At 43.1% G+C, this 13547-nt stretch overlaps 1 protein-coding gene across 1 annotated transcript in view; it reads left to right on the top strand.

Annotated features, from left to right (window-relative positions):
- Window positions 1–13198, top strand: part of LOC311113153 (DNA topoisomerase 2-beta-like) — a 41523-nt gene extending 28325 nt beyond the window's left edge. The window contains exons 20-35 of the mRNA XM_084156323.1: window positions 2555–2703; window positions 2917–3148; window positions 3480–3614; window positions 3777–3977; window positions 4403–4598; window positions 4716–4807; window positions 4926–5081; window positions 5373–5456; window positions 5967–6164; window positions 8030–8201; window positions 8510–8671; window positions 9767–10063; window positions 10423–10515; window positions 11546–11677; window positions 12103–12203; window positions 12325–13198. Coding sequence (XP_084012449.1) covers window positions 2555–2703; window positions 2917–3148; window positions 3480–3614; window positions 3777–3977; window positions 4403–4598; window positions 4716–4807; window positions 4926–5081; window positions 5373–5456; window positions 5967–6164; window positions 8030–8201; window positions 8510–8671; window positions 9767–10063; window positions 10423–10515; window positions 11546–11677; window positions 12103–12203; window positions 12325–12513 — 2589 coding nt within the window. The 3' untranslated portion in view covers window positions 12514–13198. The remainder of the gene's footprint in view (window positions 1–2554; window positions 2704–2916; window positions 3149–3479; window positions 3615–3776; window positions 3978–4402; window positions 4599–4715; window positions 4808–4925; window positions 5082–5372; window positions 5457–5966; window positions 6165–8029; window positions 8202–8509; window positions 8672–9766; window positions 10064–10422; window positions 10516–11545; window positions 11678–12102; window positions 12204–12324) is intronic.
- The last annotated feature ends 349 nt before the right edge of the window (window positions 13199–13547 follow it).

The raw sequence follows: 13547 nt of genomic DNA on the forward strand, positions 1-13547 counted from the left end.
CTCACAGAGCTATATGAAATATGCTTACAGAGCTATATGAAATATACTTACAGAACTATAGAAAATATACTCACAGAGCTATATGAAATATACTTACAGAGCTATATGAAATATGCTTACAGAACTATAGAAAATATACTTACAGAGCTATATGAAATATACTTAGAGAGCTCTATAAAAATATACTTACAGAACTATAGAAAATATACTCACAGAGCTATATGAAATATGCTTACAGAGCTATATGAAATATACTTACAGAACTATAGAAAATTTACTTACACAGCTATATGAAATATACTTACAGAGCTATATAAAAAATATACTTACAGAACTATAGAAAATATACTCACAGAGCTATATGAAATATGCTTACAGAGCTATATGAAATATACTTACAGAACTATAGAACATTTACTTACACAGCTATATAAAAATATACTTACAGAACTATAGAAAATATACTTACAGAGCTATATGAAATATACTTAGAGAGCTCTATAAAAATATACTTACAGAACTATAGAAAATATACTCCCAGAGCTATATGAAATATGCTTACAGAGCTATATGAAATATACTTACAGAACTATAGAAAATATACTCACAGAGCTATATGAAATATACTTACAGAGCTATATGAAATATGCTTACAGAACTATAGAAAATATACTTACAGAGCTATATGAAATATACTTAGAGAGCTCTATAAAAATATACTTACAGAACTATAGAAAATATACTCACAGAGCTATATGAAATATACTTACAGAGCTATATGAAATATACAGTTGAAGTCAGAAGTTTACATACACTTAGGTTGGAGTCATTAAAACTCGTTTTTCCACCACTCCACAAATTTCTTGTTAACAAACTATAGTTTTGGCAAGTCGGTTAGGACATCTACTTTGCGTGACACAAGTAATTTTTTCAACACTTGTTTACAGACAGATTATTTGACTTATAATTCACTGTATCACAATTCCAGTGGGTCAGAAGTTTACATACACTAAGTTGACTGTGCCTTTAAACAGCTTGGAAAATTCCAGAAAATGATGTCATGGCTTTAGAAGCTTCTGATAGGCTAATTGACATCATTTGAGTCAATAGGAGGTGTACCTGTGGATGTATTTCAAGGCCTACCTTCAAACTCAGTGCCTCTTTGCTTGACGTCATGGGAAAATCAAAAGAAATCAGCCAAGACCTCCACAAGTCTGGTTCATCCTTGGGAGCAATTTCCAAACGCCTGAAGGTACCACATTCATCTGTACAAACAATAGTAGGCAAGTATAAACACCATGGGACCATGCAGCCGTCATACCGCTCAGGAAGGAGACGCGTTCTGTCTCCTAGAGATGAATGTACTTTGGTGCGAAAAGTGCAAATCAATCCCAGAACAACAGCAAAGGACCTTGTGAAGATGCTGGAGGAAACAGGTACAAAAGTATCTATATCCACAGTAAAACGAGTCCTATATCGACATAACCTGAAAGGCCGCTCAGCAAGGAAGAAGCCACTGCTCCAAAACCGCCATAAAAAAGCCAGACTATGGTTTGCAACTGCACATGGGGACAAAGATCGTACCTTTTGGAGAAATGTCCTCTGGTCTGATGAAACAAAAATAGAACTGTTTGGCCATAATGACCATCGTTATGTTTGGAGGAAAAAGGGGACGGCTTGCAAGCCGAAGAACACCATCCCAACCGTGAAGCACGGGGGTGGCAGCATCATGCTGTGGGTGCTTTGCTGCAGGAGGGACTGTTGCACTTCACAAAATAGATGGCATCATGAGGAAGGAAAATTATGTGGATATATTCAAGCAACATCTCAAGACATCAGTCAGGAAGTTAAAGCTTGGTCGCAAATGGGTCTTCCAAATGGACAATGACCCCAAGCATACTTCCAAAGTTGTGGCAAAATGACTTAAGGACAACAAAGTCAAGGTATTGGAGTGGCCATCACAAAGCCCTGACCTCAATCCTATAGAAAATTTGTGGGCAGAACTGAAAAAGCGTGTGCGAGCAAGGTGGCCTACAAACCTGACTCAGTTACACCAGCTTTGTCAGGAGGAATGGGCCAAAATTCACCCAACCTATTGTGGGAAGCTTGTGGAAGGCTACCCGAACCGTTTGACCCAAGTTAAACAATTTAAAGGCAATGCTACCAAATACTAATTGAGTGTATGTAAACTTCTGACCCACTGGGAATGTGATGAAAGAAATAAAAGCTGAAATAAATTATTCTCCCTACTATTATTCTGGCATTTCACATTCTTAAAATAAAGTGGTGATCCTAACTGACCTAAGACAAAGCATTTTTACTAAGATTAAATGTCAGGAATTGTGAAAAACTTAGTTTAAATGTATTTGGCTAAGGTGTATGTAAACTTCCGACTTCAACTGTACTTACAGAGCTATATGAAATATACTCACAGAACTATAGAAAATATACTTAGAGTTATCTTCTACTAAATCAATACAGTCTGAAGATACTGGGTACTCCACACAAAACATTGTTTTGACACGTGTGCCTCTGTATGTGTGTAATCATCCAGCAATCCCTGTTGATGACGATTGTGAACTTGGCCCAGAACTTTGTGGGCAGCAACAACGTGAACATCCTGCAGCCGCTGGGTCAGTTTGGTACCCGCATCAACGGGGGCAAGGACGCTGCCAGCCCCCGTTACATCTTCACCATGCTCAGGTAAGGCCTCCGAGGGTCAAAGGTCAAAACAGAATTGTGCTAGCAATTTGATTAGTCTACTTATTGTATGATTTGTATGGGCCATTGGGCCATCCTGAAGTGCAGTCATACCTGTTTTTTTGTTTTGTTTTTTAAAGGTTAATGATACATTTAATGTTAACTTTGTTTATACATTACCTTTCATAAAACACACTCAAAATGCCACTTCCTCAGTCCCCTGGCCAAGATGTTGTTCCCAGCGGTAGACTCCAGCCTGCTGAAGTTCCTGTTCGATGACAACCAGAAGGTGGAGCCAGAGTGGTACATCCCCATCCTCCCGATGGTGCTGGTGAACGGGGCCGAGGGCATCGGGACGGGCTGGGCCTGCAAGATCCCCAACTACGACCATAGAGAGATAGTCAACAACCTCTACCGCATGCTCAACATGCAGGACCCTCTGCCCATGGTATACATTTAGATGTTTGAAACTTAATTGATTACATAAGATAAGATCAACTCTATTGTCCCAGAGGGGAAATTTGTCTTGGACATACAAGCAGCCCTATTGTCCATTTGGTCTAAGAATTGTATTGCTAAAAACATATAAACTCAGATAATATTTTTGTAGATCGATACCATTATACATTAAAACCTTTTGCTAAAACACTTGTCATTTTTGAGTAGAACTGGATAAACCACCAACTTTCTGTCAGTTATAATCCAGATTTAATCCTATAGGTAATGTACAGTTTCATAATAACGGCTGACTGAATATTCCTACCCCTCTCCTCTCCCAGCTGCCCAGCTATAAGAACTTTAAAGGAGTGATCCATGAGTTGGGCCAGAACCAGTACATGGTCAGTGGAGAGATCTCTGTCCTGGACAAGAACACCATTGAGATCACTGAGCTGCCCGTTCGCACCTGGACACAGGTACACTATATCACACCTGTTCAGCACTTCTGGTCATCCAGTTGCTTTGACTGAATTAATAAATGAATGAAGGAGATGTTGACATGTTGTTTCTATGCTGTGATATTGTTTGTTAGTTCTTGTAATGGACTATCCCTCCCTACCTCCCCTACCTCCCTCCAGGCCTACAAGGAGTCTGTACTAGAGCCCATGCTCCAGGGGACAGAGAAGACTCCAGCTCTGATCAATGACTATAAGGAGTACCACACGGACCAAACCGTCAAGTTTGTTGTCCGCATGTCAGAGGAGAAGTTGGCCCAGGCAGAGGCTGCAGGACTACATAAAGTCTTCAAGCTACAGTCCAGCCTCACCTGCAACTCCATGGTTAGTACCACTCCTCAAATCTGGGTCCTATTCACTAGGCACCAAACTGAAGAAAACGGACTGAAACAGGGAGAAACTACCTGAACTTGTCCAATGATAAATGCTTGTTTTCATTATCCATTGCAAAACATTTTCCTACTTTGTGCCCTATACGAGTCCCTACTCTGTATTTGAGTTGAACTGATACCTGTATTGACTCACATTGTTGATTCATTATACACACCTCTTTGGATGAAGTGCTGTTTTGTGTGTATATAGAGCACTCCTCTTATAGGAATCACATCTGTCCGGGATGACGGGATTCTTTGGAATTAATCTTTCATCTTAAAGTGAAGAACAATTTTAAGTGTTCCATGATTTTTAACCAGTTTTTTTTATATTGTGGAAATGAGAGGTATCTAAAGTAGTTGCTATTCTACCCTCAGGTGTTGTTTGACCACATGGGCTGTCTGAAGAGGTATGATTCGGTCCAGGACATTCTCAAGGAGTTCTTTGAGCTGCGGTTGCACTACTACAAGCTGAGGAAGGACTGGCTAGTGGGGAGCCTGGGGGCGGAGGCTTCCAAACTGTCCAATCAGGCACGATTTGTGCTGGAGAAGATTGAAGGAAAGATCACAATCGGTGAGAATTTTACCTGCATATCTCTCTCTCTCTGTCAAAGGGAAGGAAAGCTCTCTCAATTCTTATTTTAGTTTGCAATTTGGAATATAATACTGATCTATTAATGTTTGTCTACAGAGAACAAGTCTAAGAGGGAACTGATCAGGATGCTGGTGCAGAAAGGCTTTGAGTCTGACCCCGTTGCGGCATGGACCAAGGCACAGGAAAAGGTACTGTTAGCATCCTGCCACTGTCCAACATTCAGCCCTGTGATTGGCTGAGACCGCTTGACGCTTTAAAACCCTGTATTCTGATTGGTCTATGTGTCTTCCTGCTCTCTCCCTATAGGCTCTGGAGGAGGACGATCGTGATGGTAACGACAGTGACAGCTCTGTGGACTCTGGGTCGTCGTCGGGACCAAACTTCAACTACATCCTCAACATGCCTCTGTGGTGCCTGTCCAAGGAGAAGGTGGACGAGCTGCTCCGACAGAGAGACATCAAGGTGCTGACTCAGAGAGGAAGGGTGTAGACACCCGACTGTCAAGGACTTGCAATTCAATTCAATAGATCTTTATTGTCCCCAAAAGGCTATTAATTTGCAGCAACATTACACAAGTAGGCAAGGTCTGAGTGTCTCTTTTCTAACGGTTGTGTGTGTTTTGTTCTTGGAGCATAGTGAGTGCATATCTGTACTTTTTTAGTATGTGTATGTGGTCCTGGCGGGAAATGAACCCACAACCTTGGTGTTGCTAGCGCCACATATTTTATCAACTGAGTGTGTGTTGTTCAACAGAAAGGAGAGTTGAATGAGCTGCAGAGGAAGTCTCCAGAAGACCTGTGGAAGGAGGACCTGGCTGTCTTCATTGAAGAACTGGATGTGAGTTGTGCTAGCGCTACATGTAGTGGTGCCACTCCACTCTGAGTCACTGCTTAAGAGACTACTGTGATTTATACCTACTAGTGTGAGACTGCTTTTGTTGAGGAGAAGTCGGGTACCTTCAAGGTTTCTTTCTCCTGGCCTTACTAAAGGCAGATCTATTTGTAGAAAAAAAAAAGTGGGATTTATTTTGTTTGGGTTTTATCTCCTTTCATTTTTACATTTACATTTTACATTTTAGTCATTTAGCAGACGCTCTTATCCAGAGCGACTTACAGGAGCAATTAGGGTTAAGTACCTTGCTCAAGGGCACATCGACAGATTTTTCACCTAGTCGGCTCGGGGATTAGAACCAGCGACCTTTCGGTTACTGGCACAACGCTCTTAACCACTAAGCTACCTGCCGCCCCCTTTCACTGTAAACCGTCAACATTGATGTCACCTCAATACAAGTGACTTACACGATTTACAAAAGGTGACAGGTGTATTCTCTCCTCGTGTGTGTGACAGAAAATCGAGGCCCAGGAGCAAGCAGACATGAGTGCAGGTAAAGGTACCAAGCTGGTGAAGGGCAAGGTGGGCAAGCCCAAGGTTAAGAAACTCCACCTGGAGGAGACGTTACCCTCGCCATACGGCCGCAGGGTCGTACCCACCATCACACAGGCCATGAAGACTGACGCCTCCAAGAAGATGATCAAGAAGAAGAAGGTAACACATTTCGTTTTTTAAATGGATTATGCCTCATTGTTAAAGGCCCAGTCTGTGATATTTTATGACAATTTCGCTCATTTTATTTGGTAATTTATACCCATTGATTCTTGAAGAATATCACGTATCAATGCCTTATGAGGTTAGTTCAACTGTATAACTCCCATCATAGCACAAAATAAAACTCAATTGTTTGCGTTGGTCTCAGTGTGTTTTCAGGCTGTAGACATGACATACAGTGGGGGAAAAAAGTATTTAGTCAGCCACCAATTGTGCAAGTTCTCCCACTTAAAAAGATGAGAGAGGCCTGTAATTTTCATCATAGGTACACGTCAACTATGACAGACAAATTGTGGAAAAAAAATCCAGAAAATCACATTGTAGGATTTTTAATGAATTTATTTGCAAATTATGGTGGAAAATAAGTATTTGGTCACCTACAAACAAGCAAGATTTCTGGCTCTCACAGACCTGTAACTTCTTCTTTAAGAGGCTCCTCTGTCCTCCACTCGTTACCTGTATTAATGGCACCTGTTTGAACTTGTTATCAGTATAAAAGACACCTGTCCACAACCTCAAACAGTCACACTCCAAACTCCACTATGGCCAAGACCAAAGAGCTGTCAAAGGACACCAGAAACAAAATTGTAGACCTGCACCAGGCTGGGAAGACTGAATCTGCAATAGGTAAGCAGCTTGGTTTGAAGAAATCAACTGTGGGAGCAATTATTAGGAAATGGAAGACATACAAGACCACTGATAATCTCCCTTGATCTGGGGCTCCACGCAAGATCTCACCCCGTGGGGTCAAAATGATCACAAGAACGGTGAGCAAAAATCCCAGAACCACACGGGGGGACCTAGTGAATGACCTGCAGAGAGCTGGGACCAAAGTAACAAAGCCTACCATCAGTAACACACTACGCCGCCAGGGACTCAAATCCTGCAGTGCGAGACGTGTCCCCCTGCTTAAGCCAGTACATGTCCAGGCCCGTCTGAAGTTTGCTAGAGTGCATTTGGATGATCCAGAAGAGGATTGGGAGAATGTCATATGGTCAGATGAAACCAAAATATAACTTTTTGGTAAAAACTCAACTCGTAGTGTTTGGAGGACAAAGAATGCTGAGTTGCATCCAAAGAACACCATACCTACTGTGAAGCATGGGGTGGAAACATCATGCTTTGGGGCTGTTTTTCTGCAAAGGGACCAGGACGACTGATCCGTGTAAAGGAAAGAATGAATGGGGCCATGTATCGTGAGATTTTGAGTGAAAACCTCCTTCCGTCAACAAGGGCATTGAAGATGAAACGTGGCTGGGTCTTTCAGCATGACAATGATCCCAAACACACCGCCCGGGCAACGAAGGAGTGCCTTCGTAAGAAGCATTTCAAGGTCCTGGAGTGGCCTAGCCAGTCTCCAGATCTCAACCCCATAGAAAATCTTTGGAGGGAGTTGAAAGTCCGTGTTGCCCAGCGACAGCCCCAAAACATCACTGCTCTAGAGGAGATCTGCATGGAGGAATGGGCCAAAATACCAGCAACAGTGTGTGAAAACCTTGTGAAGACTTACAGAAAACGTTTGACCTGTGTCATTGCCAACAAAGGGTATATAACAAAGTATTGAGAAACTTTTGTTATTGACCAAATACTTATTTTCCACCATAATTTGCAAATAAATTCATAAAAAATCCTACAATGTGATTTTCTGGATTTTTTTTCTCTCATTTTGTCTGTCATAGTTGACGTGTACCTATGATGAAAATTACAGGCCTCTCTCATCTTTTTAAGTTGGAGAACTTGCACAATTGGTGGCTGACTAAATACTTTTTTCCCCCACTGTATCGCTGTGTGTGTGTTGTCCTCAGGGTGATGCGGACCTGGTGATGAAACTGGAGTTTGATGATGAGATGGGAGTGCTGGGGTCAGACGGAGGAACAGGGGAGAACTCCCTCAACTCATCCTCTAATACACCAGCCCCGGCCCCGGCCTCAGCCAAGCCCAAGGCCCCTCGGATCAAACGGGAGAAGAAGGAGCCAGGTCAGCAGATATTCCATTCTCCTTTCATATGTCTGTCATCTTATTGAGATGGGTTCAGTCATGAATTGGGGGAGAGGGGGAGACAGCTGAGAGGGATACACAGTGAGGAAGGTGGTGGACACAAGGATTTTATCCCCACCTCTTGGGGCAATTCGTATATGGGAGTCAGAAGTGCTACCTCTAGAGCAAACTTTGTTAATTTATGTTAATCACACATGAACTCTCACACATCGACACAGTTTCAGGACTTCATGGCTATTAAATGAAAGATACAAATTGGAATGAATAAACCCTTTTCTCTATATCAGGTGCTCCCAGAGCCAGGAAACCCCCAGCACTCAAAGGAGCATCTGGTAAGAAGGTGAAGAAGCGTAACCCCTGGTCGGAGGACGAGTCCAAATCAGAGAGCGACCTGGAGGACAGTGAACCTGTGGTCATCCCCCGAGACATCAAGTCACAACGGGCCTCAGGTAACCACTTACAGTGCCTTCGGAAAGTATTCAGACCCCTTGACTTTTTCCACATTTTGTTAGGTTACAGCCTTATTCTAAAATTGATGAAATTGTTTTTTTCCCCTCATCAATCTACACACAATACCCCATAATGACAAAGCAAAAACTAATTTGTATAAATTTTTGCTAATTTATAAAAAATTAAAAAATAAGATATCACATTTACGTAAGTATTCAGACCCTTTACTCAGTACTTTGTTGAAGCACCTTTGGCAGCGATTACAGCCTCAAGTCTTCTTGGGTATGACGCTACAAGCTTGGCATACCTGTATTTGGGGAGTTTCTCCCATTCTTCTCTGCATATCCTCTCAAGCTCTGTCAGGTTGGATGGGGAGCGTTGCTGCACAGCTATTTCCAGGTCTCTCCAGAGATGTTCGATCGGGTTCAAGTCCAGGCTTTGGCTGGGCCACTCAAGGACATTCAGAGACTTGTCCCGAAGCCACTCCTGCGTTGTCTTGGCTGTGTGCTTAGGGTCGCTGTCCTGTTGGAAGGTGAACCTTGGCCCCAGTCTGAGGTCCTGAGCACTCTGGAGCAGGTTTTCATCAAGGATCTCTCTGTACTTTGCTCAGTTCATCTTTCCCTCGATCTTGACTAGTCTCCCAGTCCCTGCCGCTGAAAAACATCCCCACAGCATAATGCTGCCACCACCATGCTTCACCGTAGGGATGGTGCCAGGTTTCCTCCAGACGTGACGCTTGTCATTCAGGCCGAAGAGTTAAATCTTGGTTTCATCAGACCATGTGCATTTTACTGAGGAGTGGTATCCGTCTGGCCACTCTACCATAAAGGCCTGATTGGTGGAGTGCTGCATAGATGGTTGTCCTTCTGGAAGGTTCTCCCATCTCCACAGAGGAACTCTAGAGCTCAGTCAGAGTGATCATCAGGTTCTCCCTGATTGGTCCCTGAGGCCATTTTGAAATGTTTAAAAGCCTCATTCCTTCTTATTTCTGTAAAACCCTGAATAATGCCAAAGCCGAAACACGTTGGTTCTTCTGCAATAAAACACACACAGACACACACACACACTTATAATGAACTTTGTCTGTTCCTCAGCGGCCAAGCCCAAGTACACCTTTGATTTCAGTGAGGAAGAGGATGGAGGAGAGGAAGAGGAGGAGGATGATGATGATGCTGATGCTGCGTCCTCACCAGCCCGGCCCTGCAAAGACGACTTCACCGCCTCCTCCGAGACTAAAGACCGATACAGCGACGATGACGAGGATGATGAAGATATCTTCCCACCGCCCAAACAGACCACCATCAACATCTCACCAGCGAAGGAGAAGGAACCAGAGAGTATATTCTCCCCCTCCAAATCAGCCTTCTCCTCTGAAAAGAGCAATGACAGTGGTGAGTTCACACTACAAGCTCAGCATGTTTGCCTTGTCATGTGCTTTCTTTGTCATGTGGTCCTCTGTAGCTCAATTGGTAGAGCATGGCGCTTGTAACGCCAGGGTAGTGGGTTCGATCCCCGGGACCACCCATACGTAAAAATGTATGCGCACATGACTGTAAATCGCTTTGGATAAAAGTGTCTGCTAAATGGCATATTATTATTATATTATTATTTAGTAAAAGGTTAAAGATGTTTACGATCTTGTCGTTATTTCAAGTCTTGTGTGTTTGTCTATGAAAAAGGACTGTGTGTAAATAAGCTCCTAGTCCCAGTGTTCATCTGAGGGTTAATGTCTGTTACTCTTCTCTTCCAGATGATCTGAATTTGGACAGTGACGGGGAAGACAAGGCCTTCTCCTCATACTACAGCAGCTCTGCTTTCGACAAACCTGTCCCAGCTAAGAAAGGTAACGCACAGAACCATATAATGTATCCATCTACAGTCTGGCCACATTAAACAGATGTACACTTTGGAGAATTAAATAATGGTCTGGTTACTTAAAACAAAACGATAGGGAGGTTGGTTGGGGAGGATGGGTGGGTGTACACCGTGACCGTCTACATTTACATTTACATTTTAGTCATTTAGCAGACGCTCTTATCCAGAGCGACTTACAGTTAGTGCATACATCATTTTATTTTTTTATACTGTCCCCCCGTGGGAATTGAACCCACAACCCTGGCATTGCAAACGCCATGCTCTACCAACTGAGCTACATCCCTGCCGGCCATTCCCTCCCCTACCCTGGACGACGCTGGGCCAAGTGTGCGCCGCCCCATGGGTCTCCCGGTCACGGCCGGCTACGACAGAGCCTGGATTTGAACCAGGATCTCTAGTGGCACAGCTAGCACTGCAATGCAGTGCCTTAGACCACTGCGCCACTCGGGAGGTGTTTAAAAGCCTCATTCCAAAGGTTGTGTTTTTGAGTCACGTCGGGGACAACTGTAGCATTTTAGCTAACCCTTCCCAAACCATAACCTAATTCTCATTACCTTCTACGGAAATTCTCCTAACCTTTGTTGTTAGTTCTCCTAACCTTTGTCGTTAGGAATGACACAACAAGCAGCCTGGTCTCAGCCAGACTTATAATACTATAAGTCCTCCAAGACGTATGATATTGTGTGGCCGCTATTACATTCATAACGTAACATATTATATACTAAATGGACAGACTCAAATTTACCTCCCAAATCTTACGAGTTTCCCTGAGGACAGGTTGCGATCTATGACTCTGGTAACACACACATCTGCCACTAGAGGGAGCACTAATGCAAATCACACTACCAACATGGGTTAAAAAGATACTGATAATGTTGTTGATGCTGCTGCTGAATGTAGTGCACTATATAGGGAATAGGGTGCCTTTTTAGACGCAGTCATGGTGTCTTGCTGAGATCCATATTGGTATTGATTGGCTCACTCTCTGTTACTCACAGCAGCTAAGAATGCAACTCCCAAACCCAGGAAAGCACCAGCACCCAAAGCGCCACCCAAACAGAAGCTGGACACGTCCGTCTGGGACTCGGACTCCGATACCGACTCCAAGAAGCCTGCACCAGCACTCAAAGGTGTACATGCTTACCTCACAATGACCAGTGGAGAATCAGTCACCATACATTTCTCTATGAATATAAAAGATTGACATAGTGTAAACTGACTATAACAGGGATCTCCAACTCCGTTCCTGGAGAGCTACTAGGTGTGCAGGTTTATAATCCAGCTCTTCAGTAGCACGCCTGTTTAAAATCTTCACCTATTCATCTTCAGTCTGAATCAGGTGTGTTACTGCAGGGTTTGAATGAAAGCCTGCACACCCAGTAGCTCTTCAGGACCGAAATGTTGAAAAACCCTGGACTGTAGCTTGTTCTCTATGAACATATAATCTGTTCTGAGTATAACCGTAATATTAACTGAGTGTAACCTGGTTATGAACTGAGTGTAACCTGGTTATGAACTGAGTGTAACCTGGGTGTGTTTCTCCTGACCTGTGCAGGTAAAGGCGGAGGGAGGAAGAGGAAGCAGTCTGGATCTGAAGAGGATGATTTCAGTCCCAAGAAAGCTCCTGGGAAAGCACCCAAATCCCCCGCCAGCAGGGTACGAGTGTGTGTGTGTGTGTCATTTGAATCATATAGGATATAAGAAGATACTGAAAAAACTAAGACTGTAATAACCATACAGGATACTTAGTGTCTTCTCTTGTCTTCCCCCTGTGTAGAAGCCATCAAAGAAAGCAGCCGCGGCCTCGCCCCCCATGTCAGATGATGATGATGACGTGGACTCCAACCGTTTCAGCCAATCCAGCGTGGCGTCCCGAGAACGACCGGGCAGAGGCAGGGCCAAGAAGGAAGTGAAGTACTTTGTTGAGTCAGGGTCAGACGACGATCAGTACGACATGTTCGACTAGACCATGGAATCTCTCCCACACACAGGCTCTGTTCCAATGCTATTGAAATGCTTCCTCCCTCCCTTGAAGTAATCACAGATCTTCATTGGTTGGACTGGGGAAAGTAATAGGTTGGTACCCTTGTTTTCACCTATCCAATCACTTACTATCTGTGATCACCTCCAGGAAATCAGAAAGGATGGATTTTTAAACAATTTGAACAGAGCTATTTACACACCGCTTGAGTAATTTGTCACGTGCATCCTTCCTTCTTCACTTCCTAGAATAAATCATGTGAGAGGTGGGGATAGGTGTAGCAGTGGTTTGTATACCTATCCAGTCATGTCCGATCAGGAAGGAAGGATTTCGTTTTGAAGTATTCAACCAGAACCAGACACATGCTCGTGGAAATGCCCGTGCCGCAGACTTTTGTACACCCCCCCCCCCCCCCCCTCCTCCTCTTTTATTTTATTTTAATGGTGATGTTTAATGCTTTCTACTGTGTAGGTGTTTTACACTTTTTATTATACATACAATACAATTTTGTTTTTTTATTATTACCATGGAAATGTTCTGTATTTGTCCTAAGCAGCTTTTAGAAGTTAGGAACGCGGTGCTTCAGCACATTTTAACTGTTAAAAAGTAAACAAGAGACATTGTACCTTTTTGAACAAGAACTTGGAAGTAAACAATGAAATGTAAATTATTCTCTGGCCGTTGGGTTTTCTGTCCGTTGAATGTGATTTTTCTTAATTGACTTCACTCTCTTTCCTGCGGAGCAGAACCTTAGGAACATGATTCTCTCTCTCTCTATCTCTCTCTATCTCTCTCTTTCTCTCTCTTTCTCTCTCTTTCTCTCTCTCTCTCTCTCTCTCTCTCTCTCTCTCTCTCTCTCTCACACACACAGTATTCAAGGCTTCGAGGTTACAGTAAATCTAAATATTCCGGTTATAATACATCCACGCATTTATGTATTTTAAAATAAATATATTTGTATTACTTTGCCAGGACATTTCATGGTAAAGTTAAACAGTATATTAACATAAAAAGCATTG

Source organism: Coregonus lavaretus, assembly GCF_964263955.1.
Source record: "Coregonus lavaretus genome assembly, chromosome: 3".
Classification (NCBI taxonomy): domain Eukaryota; kingdom Metazoa; phylum Chordata; class Actinopteri; order Salmoniformes; family Salmonidae; genus Coregonus; species Coregonus lavaretus.